Here is a 24,244-nt window from a genome sequence, read left to right as displayed (position 1 = left end):
AATTCTCCGCCCCCTAGAGGGCGTGGCAAGCAGCCGCTTTACTCCGATTGGCTGACTCTCCTTGGCCGGAAGTAAAACAACCGTGGCTCGGGGGGGCCTCCACTCGTCCTTTAGCGCTTTTTTCTCTGGCGGACGCACTTCGCGTCTCGATCTTCACTCGGATTGACAGCACAAGCAAAAGGAGCGATAATCCAGGAAGGAATCTCGAGCCGACACCATGGATTTCGTGATGAAACAGGCTCTCGGCGGTGAGTGCATCAGCGTGCGATCTATGGGAAGAACAGCACCACCCCGGCCCCCTCCTCCCCAAACCCCCTGGTGCAGTAGTGGTAGTGGTAGTGGGAGGAGGAGATGTGAGTGATGGGCGGCTTTTGATGGCTTTGTTTTGTTGATTAGGAGGGGAGTCGGGGAGGTCACGTGAGCGTACGTCGACCTCCAAGGTTGACCCCTCCCTGATCTCCGGACCGTAATTACAGTGAATTCATTCGTACAGTTGTCGTGCTGAAAGACCGTAGTGCCGGCGATCCACGGCCGTTGCGGCCGTATTCACACGTTTTAGTAATCCTTCCCATTTCACACGAACCATAACGACATGTCATGTGTTTGTCATTCCTCGGTTTCATTCCCACTCCCAGTCGGCGCTCCACGCTTACTGGGTACTTGGGATACCGAGCGGTTTTTAATGTGTGGTCGGTTTTTGGTTCTGCACCATAGACCCCCTCCCCCCCCCCCCGAGCGGTTTTTAATGTGTGGTCGGTTTTTGGTGCTGCACCATAGATCCCCTCCTCCCCTTTATCTCCCCCCCCCCCTCCCCTGCGGTCCGCTCGCGCGTGCACTGATGGTGCTCATTCCTAATGTACTTGGTGTTGTTCGTTCCCAGCATTCCAGCACATCATCACCATTAGCATCCATCTCTTTGACCTCCCCTCTCAGGCTCCCCCCCCCCTTCCCTTCTCTCCCCCTCCAGTTACCTCTTCCTTGACGCCAACCATTGATCCAGTATAACTTCAGCTTGGTTTAAAGTATCCGCTTCTCGCGTGTTACATTCAGCATATCATGGTCCAGTTCCGGACTCAGACCGGCAACGACCTTCGATGATCTGCACACACCTCGTGTTCGTTCAATTTGTGCGTTAAAATTTTCACACCAAACCTTTCAAATGATTTGGTTACGTTTTCCTCTGGTAGTGGTAACAGTGGTAGTGATGCTTGTGATTGTGGTGGTGGTGCTGATGGTTGTGCTGGTGCCTAGCATGTGCGGATGTATCTCGGTGGTTTGAGCTGATGGAATGACGTCTCCAAAGATGGGACAAGCCACCTTTAAGCCACTCTCACACCTTGACGTTTTAGCTAGCGTATGGCAACGTATCAAAATATATGTAAAACGCTGGCGTACGCTGAACTATTGATGTTTTTTTTTTAATTTTTGGGCGTATAATAACGTGTTGGACGTATGCATAACGTATTAATAACGTACACAGAACGTTTTAATCATATATAGATAACTTATACCAACGAATGCTGAGCGTGTTTTCGGCGTTCACAACATATGCCCAACGATCGTCTAACTTATGCATAGCACGCGGCAGCGTATCGCCGACAATCACGTGGCGTAGGCTATTATTCGGCTGCGGCTCGACGATTCAAATCATAACCGCACTAGACATCGAAGTGTGAAGCCGCTGTCACACCTTGAGGTTTTAGCCAGCGTATGCCGACGTATGAAAAATTTGCCCAACCAAGCTGGCACACGTCGAATACGCTTTGGGTAAGTTTTTTTCTACGTTAAGAGCACGCTGGTATACGTCGTAATATGCTGGCATACGTCACTGTACGTCGAGAAATTTTCAGCATGTTGAAAATTTCTCATCGTACTCGACGTATGACACACATTCCGCATACGCTGGCATAAGTTGTAGGCACGCTACGCGATCGTTGATACACGTCGACATACGTTACTCATAAGTCGAAACGCGTCAAGGTAATGGTTAGCGTCAGTGTTCCAGACTCCCTGTTTTTTTTTATTCATTTCTTTTTCTTCGGTATGATGGTTATGATTTAAATCGTTGAGCAGCAGCCTTTTAATTATGTTATATTATAAACGCACTAGAAATCGAAGTGTCAACATGACCGTCATACCGAAGAAAAAAAAAATAAAAAAAAACCAGGGAGTCTGGAACACTGACGCTAACCATTACATTGACGTGTTTCGACTTATGAGTACCTTACAAGTAACGTGTGTCAACGATCGCGTAACGTGCCTACAACACGTTACTCATAGGTTAGAAATAAATTTCGGGTACGCTAAACATTACCTCGACGTGTTTCGACTTATGAGTGACTTACAAGTGACGTGTGTCAACGATCACGTAACGTGCCTTCAACTTATGGCCAGCATTATGCGGAACGTGTGAGTCGGGAAATTTCAAGCATGGAAAATTTGTCTAACAGCTCGGCGAACTTCAACGTTTTCTAGCGTACTACGACGTATGCCAGCTTGCTCTTAATGTATACAAACTTACCCATAACATATTTGACATGTGCCAGCGTTTTAGCCCAATTTTGCACACATCAGGCATACGTTGGCTAAATCGTCAAGGTGTGACAGGGCCTTAAGCTGGGCTCATTTGCGATGATGACTAAATTTTATCATTGTACGTGTGTTCTATTTAGTAGTTTTATTACTGTACGTGTGTACTCTATTTAGTAGTTTTATCTTTGTAAGTGTGTTCTATTTAGTAGTTTTATTACTGTACATGTGTACTCTATTTAGTAGTTTTATTACTGTACGTGTACTCTATTTAGTAGTTTTCTCATTGTGTGTGTTCTATTTAGTAATTTTATTGCTGTACATGTGTACTCTATTTAGTAGTTTTATTACTGTACGTGTGTACTCTATTTATTAGTTTTATCACTGTACGTGTGTACTCTATTTAGTAGTTTTATCATTGTCCATGTGTACTCTATTTTGTCGTTTTATCATTGTAAGTGTGTGTTCTATTTCGTAGTTGTATTACTGTACGTGTGTGTTCTATTTAGTAGTTTTATTACTGTACGTGTGTACTCTATTTAGTAGTTTTATCATAGTAAGTGTGTTCTATTTAGTAATTTTATTACTGTACGTGTGTACTCTATTTAGTAGTTTTATAACTGTACGTGTGTACTCTATTTAGTAGTTTTACGATTGTAAGTGTGTGTTCTATTTCGTAGTTCTATTACTGTACGTGTACTCTATTTAGTAGTTTTATTACTGTACGTGTGTACTCTATTTAGTAGTTTTACCATTGTAAGTGTGTGTTCTATTTAGTAGTTCTATTACTGTACGTGTACTCTATTTAGTAGTTTTATTACTGTACGTGTGTACTCTATTTAGTAGTTTTACGATTGTAAGTGTGTGTTCTATTTAGTAGTTCTATTACTGTACGTGTACTCTATTTATTAGTTTTATCACTGTACGTGTGTACTCTATTTAGTAGTTTTATCATTGTCCATGTGTACTCTATTTTGTCGTTTTATCATTGTAAGTGTGTGTTCTATTTCGTAGTTATATTACTGTACGTGTGTGTTCTATTTAGTAGTTTTATTACTGTACGTGTGTACTCTATTTTGTAGTTTTATTACTGTACGTGTGTACTCTATTTAGTAGTTTTATCATCGTAAGTGTGTTCTATTTAGTAATTTTATTACTGTACGTGTGTACTCTATTTAGTAGTTTTATAACTGTACGTGTGTACTCTATTTAGTAGTTTTACGATTGTAAGTGTGTGTTCTATTTCGTAGTTCTATTACTGTACGTGTACTCTATTTAGTAGTTTTATTACTGTACGTGTGTACTCTATTTAGTAGTTTTACGATTGTAAGTGTGTGTTCTATTTAGTAGTTCTATTACTGTACGTGTACTCTATTTAGTAGTTTTATTACTGTACGTGTGTACTCTATTTAGTAGTTTTACGATTGTAAGTGTGTGTTCTATTTAGTAGTTCTATTACTGTACGTGTACTCTATTTATTAGTTTTATCACTGTACGTGTGTACTCTATTTAGTAGTTTTATCATTGTCCATGTGTACTCTATTTTGTCGTTTTATCATTGTAAGTGTGTGTTCTATTTCATAGTTATATTACTGTACGTGTGTGTTCTATTTAGTAGTTTTATTACTGTACGTGTGTACTCTATTTCGTAGTTTTATTACTGTACGTGTGTACTCTATTTAGTAGTTTTATCATTGTAGGTGTGTTCTATTTAGTAATTTTATTACTGTACGTGTGTACTCTATTTAGTAGTTTTATAACTGTACGTGTGTACTCTATTTCGTAGTTTTACGATTGTAAATGTGTGTTCTATGTAGTAGTTCTATTACTGTACGTGTACTCTATTTAGTAGTTTTATTACTGTACGTGTGTACTCTATTTAGTAGTTTTACGATTATAAGTGTGTGTTCTATTTAGTAGTTCTATTACTGTACGTGTACTCTATTTAGTAGTTTTATCATTGTACATGTGTGTTCTATTCAGTAGTTTTAATACTGCACGTGTGTTCTGTTTATTAGTTTTATCATTGTACGTGTGTGTTCTATTTATTAGTTTTATCATCGTAAGTGTGTGTTCTATTTATTAGTTTTATCATTGTACGTGTGTGTTCTATTTAGTAGTTTTATTATTGTATGTGCGTGTTCTATTTAGTAGTTTTATCATTGTACGTGTGTGTTCTATTTAGTAGTTTTATTTCTGTTCGTGTGTACTCTATTTAGTAGTGTAATCATCGTAAGTGTGTGTTCTATTTAGTAGTTTTATCATTGTACGTGTGTATTCTATTATATTTTGTGTATCGTTTGTATTTAAGACCTTTCATTATTTTTATTTTATTATTCTCGTTATTATCTTTTTTGTTTGTTTGGTTTTTAATTATTTGAATGTGGTGCTTTGCCATTTCCTGCAGTGCCCTCACTAACTGATGGTTTGATTTGCCATTTTCAATCACCCAATATTGATCTCCACACCCCCACCCCCTCTCTGTCTCCGATCACACAGTGAGGTTCAGCAATACCACAAAAAAAATTGATACTAAATCAAGACGTGCATACTAAATTTGATACTAAATTAAGACATGTGCATACTAAATTTGATACTGAATTAAGACATGTACATGCTAAATTTGATACTAAATTAAGACATGTGCATACTACATTTGATACTCAATAAAGACACATGCATACTAAATTTGATACTAAATAAAGACCTGTGCATACTAAATTTTATACTAAATTAAGACATGTGCGTACTAAATTTGAGACATGTATGTATGTGTGATAGTTATAAAATAAAAAATGGATGGGCCTGCACCAAATTTTTTTCAAACGTGCTTGGGGTAATATAGTTTCACTTTCTTGGTGTTTGGCAAACAGAAAATAATTCCTGCCCCCCTCAATCCCAACCCACCCCCTCCCACTGCCCCGTCGAGAATGCGGAGATGACTTGCAATTTTCACGTGTATGCGGAGAATAGTACATGCAGTTTAACCACTGACACCTACTGGTGAGAGTGGGTGTTGACATTTTTTTTTTTGTTCCCAGAGGAAAGCGGTGTTACTATTACTAAAAGCAGATGCGTCCGTCCATTCAGACGTGAAGAAGAAGCTGAACTTCGAGCTTTCATGAAGCCATTCCTGCTGTCATAGAATAATAAAAATGGTGCAGTTGGAAAGCTAATAGTCAATATCCTTTGTTGGAAAGTGAACAATCAATTTACATGGAGCAAACATTTGTGTAGGTTTAATTATAAAGATGCCCGTTATAAAAGTTCATATTTTTGGGATTGAAGAAGACATGTAGCGGTTCCAAGACTAACATTTATTATTCTATGACAACAGGAAGCCTGATTTGGAACAGGCCGCAACGATTTCTTTACGATAAAGTTTTTTTTTATTTGTTATTTTAATTTTTTCCCCACTTTCTTCACTCGTATTATCAAATGCCTGTTCATCATAACTATGAATTGCTGGGTGTATTGCAGTGCTTATAAACACCTGGAGACGCCAGCATTCATGGCTTTATTTCATTTGCGTACATGAATAACCAAGAGAATCTCTGAAACTAACCAAAATTACAAAATGTAAGCTCCAGATTTGAAAGTATCAGCAGTTCCGACTCCCCCAAAAAGTGTTGATGTGTCCAATTCAGACATTGCACGGGCATTTCCGGGTGCATAGTTTTATCACGGCAGTCAGTAATCGTTTGCCAAACCAGGTGTTCTGTTGGAGTGCTCGAGTGCTTAAGCCACTCTCCAATCTGTACAATACAGTTCGTGTCCTGATCGGGATGTGCAGTCAACAGTTACTCCAACGTAGAGATACGTATACAGCACACATGGACGTGGTACATATGGGTTGATTTGGATGTGTACGGACTCTCCATGGGTGTGTGGACATGCCATGCCTGTTACGGGTGTCGTGGTGGCAAAGTTTCATCCCGTATCTTCTGGAGATTCTTTCAGGTTTTCCTTTGCCCTCGTGACTGTTTGTTTCTCAAGCATTTGGTTATTGGATTTGCTTTACAAAGGATAATTGTTTCTCTCTGAGTTTCAAAGCAAAATATATTTGATAACGCCCGATTTCTGAGCCGTTTGCCATATTAATGTGTACAATTTTTTTTCCACCCATCTCACGCAGCTGTTTATAAAGAATAATGTTTGTGATCATATCCTTGAAACGTCAATATAAATGTAACGTAGTTTTTCGGTGAAATCTACTCAAGGTTTCTGGGTCGTATTCAGTAAGTATTGCAGTCAGTAATCCAACTGACTCCAACCTGCCGATTCCCGAAAAATTGCCGATATCGGCGTGTGTGCGTGCATGCGTGCGCGCTCGTGTGTGTTCACAAAAAATAAAATATTCTCTCTGTCTCTGGACGTATCCAGACAGTCATTATGTCTGAACGATGGTTATCTCCACATGTGTCTGGGCAGTAGCTATATCCGGGTGGGGGTTTCTCTCTGGACGTTTCCGGATGGCATTGATCTCTGGACGTGTCCGAATGGGAGTTTGTGTCTGGGCAGTGTTTATCTGGACGGGAGTTTGTCTCTGGACAGCTTGGCTCCAGACGTGTTTATGTCTGGATGGGAGTTTGTCTCCAGATACGTATCTCCATATGTGTCTGGACGGGAGTTTTTCTCCGGGCGGTGTTTGTCTCCAAACAGCTTGGCTCCGGAGGTGTCTGGGCAGTATTTACGTCCGGTCAGTGTTTGTCTCTGAACGTATCTTGGCGGTGTTTATGTCCGGACAGACTTTGTCTCCGGCTGTGTCCCGATGGGTATTTATAGTTTGACCGCCAACCGGTCCAAAATGGATTTCAGACATTATTTTGTTTCAATCTTCACTGTTATTCTATTCAGAATCATTTTGATGAGACGGTTTGAATAGTAATTAACACCCCACCACATGTCTGCCTTCCCTTCCTCTCCCTCCTTCCTCACTTCCCCTCCTCGCTCTTTTCCCCCTCTATCTCCACTCTCTTTCTCTCCCCCCCCCCCTCTATCTCCTCTCTCTTTCTCTTTTCCCCTCAATGTCCTCTCTCTTTCTCTTTCCCCCTCGATCTCCTCTCTCTTTCTCTTTCCCCCTCGATCTCCTCTCTCTTTCTCTTTTCCCCTCGATCTCCTCTCTTTCTCTCTCCCTCTCGATCTCCTCTCTCTTTCTCTTTCCCCCTCGATCTCCTCTCTCTTTCTCTTTCCCCCTCGATCTCCTCTCTCTTTCTCTTTCCCCCTCGATCTCCTCTCTCTTTCTCTTTCCCCCTCGATCTCCTCTCTCTTTCTCTTTCCCCCTCGATCTCCTCTCTCTTTCTCTTTCCCCCTCGATCTCCTCTCTCTTTCTCTTTCCCCCTCGATCTCCTCTCTCTTTCTCTTTCCCCCTGGATCTCCTCTCTCTTTCTCTTTCCCCCTCGATCACCTCTCTCTTTCTCTTTCCCCCTCGATCTCCTCTCTCTTTTTCTTTCTCTTTCTCTTTCCCCCTCGATCTCCTCTCTCTTTTTCTTTCTCTTTCTCTTTCCCCCTCGATCTCCTCTCTCTTTCTCTTCCCTCCTCGATCTCCTCTCTTTCTCTTCCCCCCTATGGCACCTGGCGATGCTGCCTTGCAGCACACAGTCAGAATTGGGAGGGAGCAGTGTACAATAATTAGTTGATTAATTGCAAAATAAATAAGATTTTAAAAAAATAATCATAAAATAAATAATTTCTCAATCGAATGACATACCGAAACCACCACTTTCATCTGAATCTAACTTTTTGAAAATTAAGTAATTAATCTAAAATTTAAACAATTGATTAATTAATAAATCAAAAATACTCAAAAGCCAAATCACTTTGTCACAGTCATGTCCAATTATCAGCTTCCTTGCTCAAAATATGCCTGAGATATTGCCAGGATGAGAAATAAAATAAATTATGAATCAATTAATTGATTAATCAAAAAATAAATAAGTTTTGCCAAAGAACATCTTCACTTTTGTCCCCAAATTTCAGCTTCGAAGCTCAATGGATGGCTGAGATATTGCCCGGACAAACAAGAAAACAAGACGCCGTCGCGCAGAGCACGATGCAAAATCCAAAAAAAACAAATTTGACCTCAACATTAATTAGTGGTTAAATTCAATGACCAAATATGCAAATCCTCTTCAAATTTCAAGTCAATCAGATGAAAATTGAGGATTTCAGAAATCTCACGGAAGTTGTTGAACTTTTGACCTCAAAAACAAACGGCTTCTTCCTTATGACAAACTCTTCCATGTGGTGAAGTTTTGTGAGGATCAGTTTAAAATTGTGACCTGTATGCGACAGACAGACAGAATAACAAAATCGACTTACCAATATACTTGAAAAATCTTCGATTTTGCAAGAAACAAACAAGAAAACGGAGTGAAAACTGAGTACTCCTTTCCTTCAGTGCCCGGTGATGACGTAGTGCATCGCCTGGATATGAAATTGGGAAGGAGCGGTGTACAAAAATTTAATAAAACAGATGGATTTAATCCATACCAAAATAACAAAATATATAAAACATTAAGCATTTTGTTATGAAAAGAAGGTAAATGTGGACTCAACCAAAACATGCCAGGGGAGGGAATGGACAGAACCATTCCAAAAGCGATACATATCCAAAACCAACTGAAAGGGATCTCAAAGCAATTTAATATAATCGATGGGCTCAATCCAAAATAACAAAATGTATAAAACATTAAGCGTATTAAATTTGCTAATTAATGTGATAAAATATTTATAATTACCTTCAAAAGAAGTCGAAAAACAGAAATTGTGACACCAACTGATGGGAAGCTCTAAAATGCATGATCCATTAATTGTGATCCCAGGCACGGCCATCTTCGAGCCCTCCAAGAAAAACGATGTGGCTCCAGTGGGTGATACACACAGTTCAGGTCAGGTATGGGAGCATGCGCCAGAGCAGCGCGTCGCTGCATCCACTTTCCGCCGGTACTCCAGGGGCCTCCGTCTGCCCATGCGCCAGAGCAGCGCGTCGCTGCGTCCACTTTCCGCCAGTACTCCAGGGGCCTCCGTCTGCCCATCCCCCAGGCAGATGCCTGGCCCAACCCCATTTCCTTGAGATGCCGATCAACCTGCTGCAACCATGAGGTATATGGTCAGCCCATTATCCTCCTCCATTCACGAGACTCCCTCGCTGAGAGAATCTGGTGAGCAGGATCAGCATTAGGAAAACGAGCCACATGTCCATACAGCTGCAGCTGACACTCACGGACTATGCAGGTAACAAATCTTATTTGTCTCTCTCAGCAACCCTCGTTGGACACAAAGTCTGACGAGCGAGAGCCAATGATTCTCTGAAGAGACCTGGTACCAAAGGAATCAAGTCTCCGTCTCAGATCCCTGGTCAGAGTCCAAGTCTCACATCCATAGAGCAAGACTGGAAGCATTAAGGACCTGAATACTCGGACTTTCACCCTCCCGCATAGGTACCAGCAGTGCCCCACCCCATGATCCAGTGACTCCATGACTCCCCAGGCCCGACCCAGACGTCTGTTGACCAGTGCTGACCACTCCTTGGCTTTTTTTCACAAGATCTTGGATATTCATTGTTCACCTTGGCATCTTGGTTTTCTATAGGTTTTCTTGGCATATCGGTTTTCTATTATCATCGCTTTTACAAAACCTTGTGAATTCTTGGCTTTTTTCATTGGCTCACCTTGGCATTTATGAAAATGAGGAGTGGTCACACTGCTGTTGACTTCTGACTCACAGCCAGCAGAGACATGAATATCACTGCCAAGGTAAGTGAATCTCTCCAGGACCTCAACATCCTCACCACAAACAGACACAGACAGGACAGCAGCATCCAAGATGTCATTGAAAGCCTGGATCTTAGCTTTCACCCAGGAAACACATAATCCCAGCGGCTCCGACTCCTCATTCAGCACCTCAAGGGCCCCCAAATGGATATCTAAAGTCTCCGCAAAGATGACTGCATCATCTGCGAAATTAAGGTCTGAGATCTTGACATTCCCAAACGATGCGGTGCAGCTTGATCTCTCCGACATCCTCCCCAGAATCCAGTCCATACAAGTGCTGAAAAGTGTGGGGGCCAGTCCACACCCCTGAGAAACTCTAGCAACAACTGGAAATAAGTCAGAGATGGTACCACCACATCTCACAGCACTCTGATTGCCAGAGTATAGTTCAGACATCAGATTGATCCGTTTTGGTGGCACCCCACGAAGACCAAGAATCCTCCAGAGGGCATACCGATTCACTGCATCAAACGCTTTACAGAGATCAACAGAGGTTGCAAGCACCCCCTGCCGAAACTCTTGTGTGCGTTCGGTGAGGACCCCAAGAGCAAGGATACGGTCAATCATTGACCTCTTTGGTGTAAATCCTGACTGCTCTGGACGATGGTGCTCAAGCAGATGGTGGTGAACCCGATCAAGAATTATCCGAGCAAAGACCTTGCCCAGCACTGAGTGCAGCATTACTCCTCGGTCATTGTTGCTGTCTTGGCGATCACCCTTCCCTTTCCAGAGAGGGACAACAAGGCCCCTCTTCCAATCAGTTGGGATGATGTCTGTGTTCCAGGCAGAGCACAAAACTGCATGCAACTACACGAGTGCAGCATTTCCACCAGCCTTGAGAAGTTCAGCATTGATGCCACATGTCCCTGGAGCTTTACCCCATTTCATCCGGTTCACCGCAGCCTGTTTCCACAAACGAAGGTGGACCACAGTTGATTGGAGGGTCAGCAACAGTGATTGTAACACCCCTGACATCCAACTCGACAGCTGGTGGATCAGTCTGGTACAACTACTCAAAGTAACTGCCCCAGCAGGCCTTCACTTTGGACTCGTCTGTCAAAGACACATTGGAGCCTACCACCCTCTGCTCCAACTGTAGTACACCGAGGGATGGGCTTGGATGAACGCAATGCGCGAATTCCCCTTAAAGCAGGACAAGAATCACTTGACCACAGGTGATGCTCTTTCCCCCTCACAGATTCCTCGCACATAGGCCTCCTTGTCCACCCTTAGTGCACGTACAGTTTTACGCCTCAGCTCCCTGAACAGCTCAGCTCTGCCATTCAGCCTGGTCCTGTGACTCTGGTTAATGGTATCCAATGTCCCTTGAGACAACATTATTCTTCACCCGACGGTGAGTTCCAAGACATCCACCAGCAACATCAAGGATGGCAGTCTTGAAGGCACTCCACAACTCTTCATGATCTCCCAAAGCACCCAGACCCCCCAAATCTCCACTCCGCCTGTTCGCCAACTCTTCAGCTACTCTCTCTTCCTTGAGCTTGCCAAGATCTAGCCTAGGCTGGGATGGTACCCTTTCCTGGATTTAAGATGCAAGAGTTGCTACAACAAGCTAGTGGTCATTATTGAGGAACTGAGCACTCCGGTAGACCCTGCAGTTCTGGATCATCCTCCAGCGACCATCAACGAGGACATGGTCAATCTCCTTTGCCACACCACCAGCGTTGGAATACCAAGTCCAGTGATGAGCTTGTGGACGCTGAAACCATGAACCAGCCACCCTAAGTCCAAGACTTCTTGCAAAGTCAAGGAACTTAGTGCTATTCTGGTTCTCAGTTCCAGACCCATGGGGACCAACACACGTCTCATAACCATCCCTATCAGTTCCAGTCGATGCAATGAAATCCCCCAAGACTAGAAGTGTATCTCGTCTGGGGCACTGATCAACCACAGACTCGAGCATGGCATAGAATGCGTCCTTCATGTTGAGATCACTCGCCTCAGTCGGAGCATAAACAGAGACCAGGGGAATGACACCCAATAGTGGGGCAACTTAGCATAACAATTGTGCATTTTGTGAGGAAAGCACCAAATTTGGCACACCAGTAGCCTATCGTATTATGAACAGATTTGGATATTGGGCCATCTCAAATTTTTTGATGGCAGTGGAAAATGGCTGCCACAGCCATCAGTGGCTGAATTTGATATGGCCCAATATCCAAATCTGGTCATAAGATGATAGGCTACTGGTGTGCCAAATTTGGTGCTTTCCTCACAAAATGAACAATTGTTATGCTATATTTAACTAAGTTGCCCCACTACAAGGAGTGGCGAAACCTTAGTCTCTACAATACGCTCATTGACCGGTGTTACCTCAAGTATCATTGGAGTCACTTTATTGGACACAGCCACAACAACTAGTTGGGCATGGTAACCATCAGAGCAACCAAACCAATAGTAGGTGTAACCACCCACCATGATCTCGCCACAATCCAATCTCCAAACCTCAGAGAGTGCTGCAAGAACGATGTCCAAATGCTTGAGCTCAGATGATAACAGACAGGTGATCATCCTCTCTTTGGGTGAGGACATTCCAGGCACCCACCCGAAGGGACCGCCTCAGGTTAACCCAAGGAGACTGCCGTCTGGTGGACGACACCTCAGCACCACTCTACCGCAATCTGACCCGGGAATGTTACCCCGTGCTTTCCCTCCTTTCATCAAAGATTGGTGGTCCCGAAGGCTTTGCCCCAATCCCATCATCCGGTCAGCTGCCCTGTGAAGGGAAGCTGCACAGGAGGTACTCCCACGGAGTGGGTTTTTCGATTTTTTTTATGCTTCGAGAATGTTTTGTGGAATGAATGTTTTTACGGTGGCCGGAATGCAAATCCTGCCACCAATACGCATTGATGTCTGTAAACTATGTCACTGATCCGTTTACGTGTATTTCACATTCTTTATTAACTCTTTTATATATTCTCCCTCAAAAACAAAGTACAAAAAAAAAACATTCAAAAATAAAATTTGTAAAAACATTGAGGGATGAAATCTCAGAAACAACAACCAAACAAGGAAGGAATGACACCATATTATGATGCCACAACACGACACCACAACCCTCTTCTGGATTACCATCACGACGTCTTTTGATGTTGTTCCATCACAATACAGGCCACTCTCTACCCTGGATATGCTGCTTCTGCTCTCACAACAATGAATGCCAGACATGAAATCAGACCCATATCAGGTGCTGTTGACACGGTCTGGCACCCTGCCCTACTCACCAAACTCTCTTCTTATGGGATCCAAGGCCATCTCCACTCATGGCTCGTGACTTCCTCTCCTGTCGCAGTCAACGTGTGGCCCTAAATGGAGTTCTTTCATCCCCTCTTTCTGTCCAGGCTGGAGTTCCTCAAGGTTGCGTTCTGGGCCCTGTTCTTTTTCTGATTTTTATAAACGATCCCTCTGACTCTCTGGAAAATCCTCTTTATCTCTTTGCTGATGAATCCACCCTCTACCGTACCATCTGCCATCCCTCAGACCAGCAAGCAGCAGCTTCTTCACTCACTGCAGATCTGGGAAAAAATCACAAACTGGTCCAACACGTGGAACATGTCTTTCAATCTGGACAAATCTCACACTCACTATGTCTTTCCAAAAGGACTATTTGGAACCCACCCCCCCCACCCCCCAATATACTTTCTCAAGAATCCTTTGGAAGAAGTCCTTTCTTTCAAGCTTGTGTCTCACTATCTGCCATGATCTTTCCTGGGAAAGCCACATTTCAAACCTCGCCTCCAAAGCCAGTCGCCGACTGGGAATCCTCCGTCGTGCAGTCCTTCCTCAGCCAACCTGAGCTCCTGACCATATAAAAGCTTTCGTCCACAGCCTGATGGAATACTGCTCTGCCCTCTGGGCTGGTGCTCCTGCCTCCCACCTTTTTCGGCTTCACGCTGTGGAAACCAAGGCATTTCGGATCATTGGCATCTCCCGAAATGAGGCTGAGTCTTTGGGCCTCTCACTCTCTCACTGCAGGCAGGTCGGTGGTCTTTCTGTCTTCTGCTGTCTCCTCTCCGGTCTCGCCCCCCCCCCCCCTGTTCTGTCTGCAATTGATCCCCACCATATTTCCACAGAGCGCTCAAGGTTCTGTTCCCCACTGTTTTGTCCTTCCCGTTCCCACCCCCTTTGCTGTGTGTTGTGTTTGCTCTCATATGAGCCTCGACAAGGTATCCCCCAAAAAAATTATCCCACAACAAAAATATGACGTCAAAATATGTTCAATGGACTACGTTAGATCCCGAGCAACACCCGGTACCTTCGTGGGAGGAGGGTGGGAGTGGGTGGGGTGGGAGGAGGGAGAGGAAGGGGCAACACAGAGTACCTTTTGCACGGACAGTAATACTTCTCAAAACAATAGAAGAAAGTACACCGACTCCACAAACAACACCAACAAAACTATTACATGTTCGAAGAGTCCCTTTTTTGCATGTTTGTAGTATTTTAAAAAAAATTATCATTTATGTATGTACAGGTAGTCACAAAAAGTGGAAACGCCAATGTAAAGTCACTTATTGGGTGTTGGGCCATGAGTACGGCCTGTATGCACTGTGGCATGGAGCCCACCAGCATCTGGAATTCTGCAGGAGAAATGTGACACCAATCAACTCACACCTGTTTTGATGGAGGTGGTATACGCTATCTTGGTTGTCATTCCAGTGTATCCCGTAAATGCTCGATTGGGATCAGATCTGGTGATTGAGAAGGCCATGACATATGGATAACATCAGTGTCAGACTCATCAAACCATTGAGCGACCACACGTGCTCTGTGGATGGGGGCATGGGGGGGGAGGTCTCCTTTTGTAGCCACGTCAGCCATAATTATCGGCAACCAGGTCTGTGCAGCATTTTTATACATGACCCTAAGCATACTGGGATGCTATTTGCTTAATTCACACATGGGCCACACCTTTTGTCGAAACTGTTGCTTGCTGTCCCTCATTTACCCAGGTGTTTCCATTTTTCTTTTTCCATTTTTTTGGTCCACAACCTGTATGCCTGAACCTTATGGAATCAAACATTGGTTTAACCACTGATCCCTGCCTGAATGAGAGGGTATTGACACAAAATTTTGGTTCCGAAGGGAAGAGGTATTGCTGTTTATCTAAATTTGTGAACATTTCGTGCTGTGACCTTGAATCCGCAATGCGTCTTGGCAATGGTACAACAGATGGGGACATCCTGGATTTGTGTGTTACTGTGAACTATGAAAGCAATGTGGTGCATTGCAGTGTCCTCACTGCTTTGAGTCCAGTTATGGATCTGTGGGACACACTTTGCTCGAAGCTAGGCCATTGGTCACGGGATAAGAGAGAGATATATGTAGGCGGGGAAAAGAGATGGATAGATTCAAGCAGTCACGGACATGTACCCCAAAGATAGTGAGGGATGTGTTTGAGAAGGGAGGGGGGGAGGGGATTGGGTGTAAGAAGCAACAGTGGAGACAGACTTGAAAGGCCCTTTAATTAATGAGTCAAAAATGCTTCTAACTCAAGTATTTGATCCTGTCAAAGGCACCTTGGTTTTTAATGCGTTTAATGGGTATTTCTAAAGGAGATTTAGCATTAGGAATTGGAATGGAAGGGGGGGAAAAAAAAAAAGAAGGCCTTCCATTGTAATTGGTTTTCCTTTGGAAATTGCTCTTGACATTCATTTTTGTGGATAAAGCCTGATGTGGTGTGAAGGTTTGTTAGTATGTCGTCGTCGAATGATCGTCACTGCATAACCATCGTCTACAAGGTGTTCAGTCTTTGGATTTCCGAGCACATGTGATCGCTTGAACGGAGGAAGTCTGTCTGGCTGTCTATGACGAGTTTGTCTGTCTCGCTGGAACCTGTACCTTGCATCCCAAATGGAAGACTGCTGCCCTGTTGCGGTTTTGTTTGCCTCGACTGCTAATGCACACGTTGTGGGTACCATGTCAGGGGAAAGTGTGCGTGTTAGTGAATGATGTCACAATAACGATCGATTGTGTCATGATTATGGAAATGAGCAGCAACTGAAACATTATGACATGGATAAATGGCAAATATGCTATTGGACAAGAACCTCAGCATAATGGCCATTTATGCCTTTGATGAGCATTTGTGCCTGAGTGTTAATGGTATCTTAGACAATGCCCACGCACAACCTGGAAGGAAAGGAAAATGCAGGATCACCTGATTTGGCCATATTAAAGTGGTTGTGAATGCCCTCAATAGTTTAACCTCTCTCTGGACGTCTTTGTGAAAACTATCACGTTCTCCAAACTTGGCAAGAGCTGGTTGGCCTCGCTTGCCAGAGATCGCCGAGCCTCTGCAGGTCCTTCTCACCCTGTGGTCCTGCATTCTACTGACATACTAGGAGGCCGAAGAGAAGGTGTAATTTGACTTTTTGCTGTCAGTTAAAGTGCGTTAAATTTGAGCTATAGCCAGTCCCTGCGGAGCCTGCACCCTGGCAACCATTGCGGAATGGATGCTTTATGTGCTAACCTTTTATGCCCTAACCTCTCGGATGTGAAAAGGACCGCCTCGTGGATTGCACTTGCAGGTGTACATTGATGCCCGTGCATCTCGCTCCATGTTTAGCAATCGGTGCTTTGAGTTCAGTGGCAGTTCCACAGTCCTCATCCCTCTCGTATCCTAAAACTTGTGCGTCTCAAGATGTTTCCTTCGAACTTTGAGAGCATGATGGCTTCCATCTTCAAGATTTGAGCATCTCAAAGGATGTTGAGAGTTTCAAACACCGAGTTTGAGACTCTCATGAATGAGTAATTGGAAAAAGTAAGAGATCGCATCAAGTTTGTGCATTTTCCTTCCCCTGTCCAGATGCTGTGTTCGCCATTTATTTTGATAGATTCACAGATGTTAGGATCATAAGTAGCGGTTGGTGAGTCGAGAAATCCACGGGTCTCCATCCAAGTGCCCCTTGTGTCATAAGGTCATCAAGGTGTGTGCTCAAACACCGGTGTGAGACATTGATTTAGGTGGTTTGTACATCGAAGATGATCAAGTCTGAATGAATAATTCTCATTGCTCGAATGTTCGTGATTCAAATGAGTGCGGAGAAGGACGAGAGTCGTTTAGGTGTCTGTTTTGAACGGCTGTCAAAGGGAGTGGTAGTGTAACTTGTTTGCTGTGTAATTTGGGATGCACCGAAAGGTGGTTTAAAAACTATCTATCAACGTGGTGGAGTTGGATTATCAAAGTGTCGGAACAAAATGAGGTGCTGGTGGTGTTGTTGAGCTCGTATAAACACCACCACGGTGGAATATATGTTTACATAGAGTGGTGGGTTGTTGTCGTACTTTAAATAGTATCTAACAAGACTCGTTCTTACTCTACTGGGCAAAGGGTACTACTTATTGTTGTTCGTGCTGTTATTTTTGTTATTGTTAATATTATTTTCCGTGCGAGACGTGCATTCACTTTGTTCCGGATGCTTTTCCGACATTAGACAAACCTCATGAGATACTATTTTCCAGCACCAAGAGTGTTTACTAAGCTTTCAACCCCTCAAGGATGACTTTTATGTTCACATAATGGTATGGATTCCAGACCGAAGCACGGTAATTCAAATGTGCATCCTCCATGGGGCCCGTTCGCCGTCGCATCACTTATTATACAACTTTCCCAAAGTGGCTCGTGCTCCACCGGGGGAGGGGTGGGGGGGGGAGATGGGACCTGGAGTGCACCAAACAGAGGTGACTTGAGAACTACTCGGGTGAGATGTTGATTTTTTTTACTATCATGAGATATAGATAAAAGGGGTGCACTGTACATTTATATCTGGGCCTGTGTGCCTGCCAGCTCTACACCAGGATTGCAATCTATTGATCCAACGGGCTCTCATGATTGTGGACGTGCCTCTGTCCCTCTGCATTACGGACCTTGATCGCTGTCTTCGTGCCGGACACGTCCATCCCCAGTCTCCACGTGCCCTGGTAGTAAGTGCATGGGTGTTGTGTGCGGTTTCGCAAGTGGAAGGAAATGCTGAAGATGATGAGTCTCTCTCTTTTTTTTAATATTTACATTGCATCTCATGCAAAATGGAGCAGTTTATGAATACACAGGTGGTCTTCACGGACGTCTTCAGACCGATGTGAAAATTGAAGTACGGCTTGAAGGTTGGAGAAGAAGTGGACGCATAATTTGGTCATCCATCTGTGACATGCCCTCTCCCCCTCGAGCTCTTCTGAGCTGCTGTCGAGGAGAAGAAGATGAGACCTTGACATTGACTCGATGTCCATGTGCACAAATTGTTCTGTACTCGGAGCTCGATGGGACTGAGTGCGTTCCTTGGTTATCCGGCTTTGCGATGGCACTCATCTTCGTCAAAGGACATGAACTTGGGTCGGATTGTGAGCGATCAAATTTGGCTGATTTAACAAGAGGGCCAAGCTGTATATTATCTCTGTGCTCTGCTGACATTCTCACGATCACGAGCTATTTTTGTCGAACTATGATGACTTGAATACTCGTTAATTTCCACATTGAAATGGCAACTGCCTCGGTGTGCCAGTGTGTTCATACACCGTCGTGTCCACGGCTGGGGGCTAATCTGCTGCAGTATGACTAATTGTTCGGTTCTCTTAATTTATACACCGTGAAATAGGAAAACTGGTGGAACATTTGGCACCAAAAGAATGAAATATATTATTTAGGGGTTTCAATGCAATATACTTAAAGAAGGCTCTTATTTCTCTTGAACTTTTCCCAAAGATAGACACCGTTTTCTTTCGGGTTGGAGTTACCAAGGTCTGAGGACGAGGGTTGGACACTGGCCCAGTAGCTGACCCTGGATGTACTGTTTGTGAAGTTTCTATTTGGACATGTTTGATGGCGGTGTCCGTCTGAAGGACTGCGACGTCTGAGATGAGACTCCGTCCACTTCCCGCACCAGTAAGTCTCTTTAACTCGATTTTAAATCGTCTGCAGTTGGAACTCGGGGCTGACAGCTCGGTAGTGAGCAGATTGCCAAATGAACTAGCATGAGACTCCGTTGACAAGGTGAGGATGTTCTCGTTGGATTGTTTGCGCTGATGTGATCTCGGTGAACAGCTCTGTGCTTGTGTCCTTGTGAACGCCAAAATAGCTTTCTTGCACCCAAATACAAAAGTGACTACCTGGAAGGTAAAATGGGTTTCAAGGTGATCCTGATCCCTCTGCGATTGGGATCAATCGAGATATCTGATCGTATGATCCTGCCAAGATTCCTTTGTCTGAGTTCTTTAAAAAGGTATGGCCAGAAACCAAAATGTCTCTCACAGTTGTGATGGTTTTTTAGTGACAGACCATTGTACTATTTGTCATTCTGTCCAGTGGAGGCATTTCTTACCCCCCCCCTCTTCACAACCCACCTCCAGCTGGACCCTTCCCCCCCAGGATGTTCCAAATATGACCTTTACAGGTCACTGCTCAAATGTGATTTTGTTGCCACTCACAGGCCTTTTCCTACCTACTCTCTCCTCCCCTCAAAAGGAGCCACAAAAGATATGGGAAAGATGCTCGGGGGGCAGGAAGAGAAAGATCCGGAAGCAGATAAGAAAAAAGAGGAGTTGCAGGAAGCGTTGCGGCAGCAGGAGGAGGAGCGCAAGTCCAAGTATGCACGCATGGAGGCCGAGCGTGAGAAGATGCGCCAGTCCATCCGTGACAAGGTCAGGGAAAATGGCCGTCCTTGGTTTGTAGCACAGGATTCACTTCATGTTCCACTTGAAATGTAATCTTGTACGCACTGTTTGTTTCCTCCTGCTGCCTTGTACGACGGAAATGGTGAATAAGAATGAGCCTCAGATGTCGAGAGGTTTGAGATTGAATGTGGTAAGGGGCTGGGGAGGTATTATGCTACCTGGAAATAGTTTTGATTATGAAGCATTTTGATGAAATGGCCACTGAGTGAGGTTACTGAGAAAATCTGTAGATTGAGGGCAAGCGGGAACTGGTTGAGTAGACGGTAGTTTTTAAAATGAGTCGAAATGATGCCGATTATGAAGTCTCATTCTCAGGTGAGAAATGCAGGTGGCGCGTTGGAAATGGTGATGAGACGCCGATGCTCGGGCTCGACTGTAGTGCCGATTGTGATAATTGAAATTGTATTAAAACCCCCAAATCGTTAAGATTCTGCGAGCGCGGAATGGTCACCTCTTACTAAGAAAGCATTTCCGATGGTTTTAAATTCGATGCTTGCCCGCAGCTGCGTGGCTAGCAGTAATGGGCAATCGTGCCCAGCGGGTGCCTGTGGCTGACGCAGCGCTGTTCACTGCTTGCAGTATGGCATCAAGAAGAAGGAGGAACAGGAAGCAGAGGCTAATGCTGCAATGGAAGTCCCTTGCGAAGGCAGCCTGACGCGCCCCAAGAAAGCTGTGCCTGCTGGTTGTGGAGATGACGATGAGGAAGAGAACATCCTCGATTCTGTCATCAAGTTCCTCCCAGGCCCCTTCCAGGACATTTTCAAAAAATAGGTTTGGTCCTGAGCCACCTTCCGGTCCCACACCCTCTCTTGTGTGTCTCACTGCTGTTGTAAGTCTTTTGCAAGTCTCATTTGAATCTAAATGTTATACGCACTAAAAGGTCATTCATGATGTAGTCCTGCTCCTCCCCACCCCACTCTCCGTCACTTACGACATCTGGGAAGAAATGACAAAATATTTAAGGTAGAGAGCGTGTGCTCTTTAGTCTTCCAAAACTGCTGCACCCAAAGGACCCTCATCCCAACTCTCTGCCGGCTTCTCCAATTTCACGCTCTGCTCCAGGTTTGCGGTGACCCGTTCCCTCGAATTAGCTCTTCTCACCTGACGTTTGGTGGCGAGGCCTGGTCTCGGCGGATAGTCGCTCGCACGTGGCACTCGACGTCGTTGAGATTGTCGTGTACTCATTGTGATGCACCTACAAGAGGGTGCGTCTCCTCGAGCCATATACACTGGTGGGAGAACCTGCAGCTTGTTTGTGAATGAATTATCGTTTAATTCATTTTGAAATTTGAGCTCGTTCTGCCTTTCTTTCCATCATCATACACAATCTGAATCTCACGTGTGGTTAAATGGAGGCCACGTGAATAGCTAACCGCTCTGTTGGTTCAATTGAGCCAACGGGATGCTGATCCACGTCGTCCGTATAAGCTGGACGTCTAGGGTGGGGAGGGATCACTATGTCGATCCGTCCGACGCATTCACCTCCCGATGCTCTTGCATTTTATTGCTCTGCTCAGCCACATTGGCTTTGTTGATGCTTTTTAGACTTTAATCGACTTTCCAAGGAAGCTCCCACTGCAGCATTCGTCTGAACGTAAGCAAACGAGCTGGGATCGGAGCTTTTTCCAGTAATTTAAACACAACGTTAAACCGTCACTTCTGTTTGTGTAGCTTTAAGTTGTTAATTACTTGATAGTTTGACAAAATGACAAAAGTATTTTCTACATTCCTGCCCGTGAAGCAGACCATGTAATAAGTTATTTAGCATTTGCTGCTATTTAAGAGGAATCTTGTGCAAGTTCAAATTTTTCTTCTTTAGGTTGAGGGGTGGCCTTACCTCCTGCGCGGCACATGGTTGCAGAACACGACCCTGCTAAGGTGTCCGAGTTCACCCTGCCGCCGCAGGAGTTGATCGCTGCACCGACCTTGTATTGCAAACAGACAAAGCATTCGGATTGACATTGTTACCGAGTGTGGCCTGCCAATTCGAGACTTTAATCGGTGTCGAACGACCCGTTTGTTCTTCTTTATTTATTTATTTTGCTGCTAAAATCGGCCGTCCTCGTCGGTGCACATACGCGATACTCCTCAGAAGACATCCGGCGAAATGTCGATGCGATTGTTGTGAATTTTGATCGCAGTCAAGCTTTCACGAGTTTGTGTGGTTTTTGTCGCGTCTCCATGACATCTGAGCAATCGTTCTACACAAACCATGCATTTCGGCAAAACTGCATTACACTTATGATGCGGAAACGTGAAACAAAACCACTGGACAGTATGCAGGCTCGTCGATCCGTTTCTTCAAAGGTTTTTGTCTGAGCTAGAGCCATTCGCCTTGTACACGGTATGACGAACAGAGCGCATTATTCGGCCCGTTACCCTCACGAAGACATCGATCTACAGGACCATGGCAGTCCATTGTATCACCGGTACGCAGCGGGGGCATTTGGGAAACCTATCCGAGGTACTTAAACCGTTTGATTTCGAGTCCACAGTCAGAGCAGGCAGCATGTCCAACTGAATGTTTTGCATCACACAATTGAAGTGTTCTTCTTCCTCATCTTGCCGTCTTGTCCCGCTTTAAAGTGTTCGTCCGCATTTGTGCCCGCTCTGCTTTTAAGCAACTTTAAACCTAAAGAGTACGTGGAGCTTTTGAATATACGCGCCTCAAATCCTCCTCATCATTTATATAAAAAGAAATGTTCTTGTATACACTTGTCTGTTCACTCTTTAATGTCTAAACCTAGTCTCAATAATATGTAATTTGTCTGAATTCTTCCAAAGTATGAAAGCCATACTAATGTGTTTAAACTGCTGACAACTTTAAATCTAAGTCCATGGCTGGAGAAGGCTGTCAGGGTGGTAGCCACCGATGATGATTCAGGGACTTTTTAAATCAAAATGTCGGTTTTTCTTTTCCTGCATGTTTCTCTATATGGTTGTGTTGTTCTGTACGTTTTCATCAAAATAAATGTCTGAACACTGTCAAGTCTTCCACAAATAAATCCAGTGGACTTGGCCTCTGTTGATAATATATTCACATAAAAGGTATCCAGGGAGCGATTTGTGACTTTTAACTTATTCTGCTGTAAATATTGCTCCACCTAGGGTCTCCTAATGGTTCCTCTCCAATATTGAGGGAACTGGTTCAGTTGAACGACGACTGAAGAGGGGAGGGTGGATGGTCAAACCTTCCACCATTTTTGCATGCACGATAAATGGATGGTGCCTAATATTAGGATCGTGCTCGATTGTTGTTGTTGAACTCCTTACTCTGCTCACTCTTCGTGTAGTTTACATGTCACATGTACGAGTAGCTCTCTTGTCGATGGGTAAACTTTGTCTTGCCCTCGCTCATGCAGGTTCGATTCCCACGCCTGGTGAGTGGTAAAAAGGCTTGGAAAATGTCTGTCTGGGCTAATCCCATTTGAAGGCCTTGTTCCACCCAGAATGTCAGATAGCAGGAAGGCATTTGAACATGAAGCGTCCATGCGAGCTTTTTCTGACATCAAATGTAAGTTTCTTGCTTTCGTTCACGTATCAACGATAGCTCTATAGCAGGGTTGTGCTCACTTTGCTCTGAGGTTTGTGAGTGCAAGAGAAAAGATTTTCTTGTGAATAAACACTTTCAGGTGCAAAATGGTGATGGCAGTTTTAAATAATGTATCATCACGTTTAAAGGCAAGATGAGGGTCCTTCCATTGGTACAGCTTTGTGATAAAAGCATATCCTCGGTGCTGTGTGACCATGATTCGGTGTCCTTCGGCCATCTTGGCTGCAAGAAGTCGATGCTGCCCCTCTGTGTCTGCTGATCCGGAAACTGGAGTTCCTCACAAGGTGTAGTGCAACCACTCCATCCCATGAGGCCTCGGTCCCTTTGGACGCTAACGTTTACTATATTAACAGGGTTTTTGTATTTCAAACGATGATCCTCGAGGGAGTCCTTTGTTCTCAGATGCGATCTCCGCTAGATGTGCTATTCTGCTGTTTGCCATTTTGTGATCTTCAAGCTTTTTGAAGAGGGCTTCCTATCTCCACTCATTTGTTCTGTGAACAGGATATGTGATGGTGTGGGGGATGTGCATGCGGTGCAGCAAAGTGTGATCATATTACAGAATTGACCGTGGAAGCTTTTGAGCACACAGGCACAATCTTTTCTTCTGACACCATTGCTGCTCCACATCACATCACATCATTGTTTAGGTGCTGTTGGTTCACCGGATTACTTGTGATTTGGAGGGCACCCCCCAACG

The 24,244-nt window shown here is 44.2% G+C and overlaps 1 protein-coding gene across 1 annotated transcript; it reads left to right on the top strand.

Annotated features, from left to right (window-relative positions):
- Positions 1 to 44: 44 nt before the first annotated feature.
- Positions 45 to 22,976, top strand: CPLX1 (complexin 1). Its single transcript, XM_085849024.1, has 3 exons — positions 45 to 248; positions 19,783 to 19,958; positions 20,571 to 22,976. The coding sequence occupies exons 1-3, from the start codon at positions 218 to 220 to the stop codon at positions 20,760 to 20,762; spliced, it is 399 nt and encodes a 132-aa protein (XP_085705150.1). The 5' UTR covers positions 45 to 217; the 3' UTR covers positions 20,763 to 22,976.
- Positions 22,977 to 24,244: the final 1,268 nt, after the last annotated feature.

This window comes from Eptatretus burgeri, chromosome 12 (assembly GCF_056783735.1).
Source record: "Eptatretus burgeri isolate ZD-2024b chromosome 12, Ebu_testis_v1, whole genome shotgun sequence".
In the NCBI taxonomy this organism is placed as follows: domain Eukaryota; kingdom Metazoa; phylum Chordata; class Myxini; order Myxiniformes; family Myxinidae; genus Eptatretus; species Eptatretus burgeri.
This window is presented reverse-complemented; position numbering and strand designations above follow the sequence as displayed.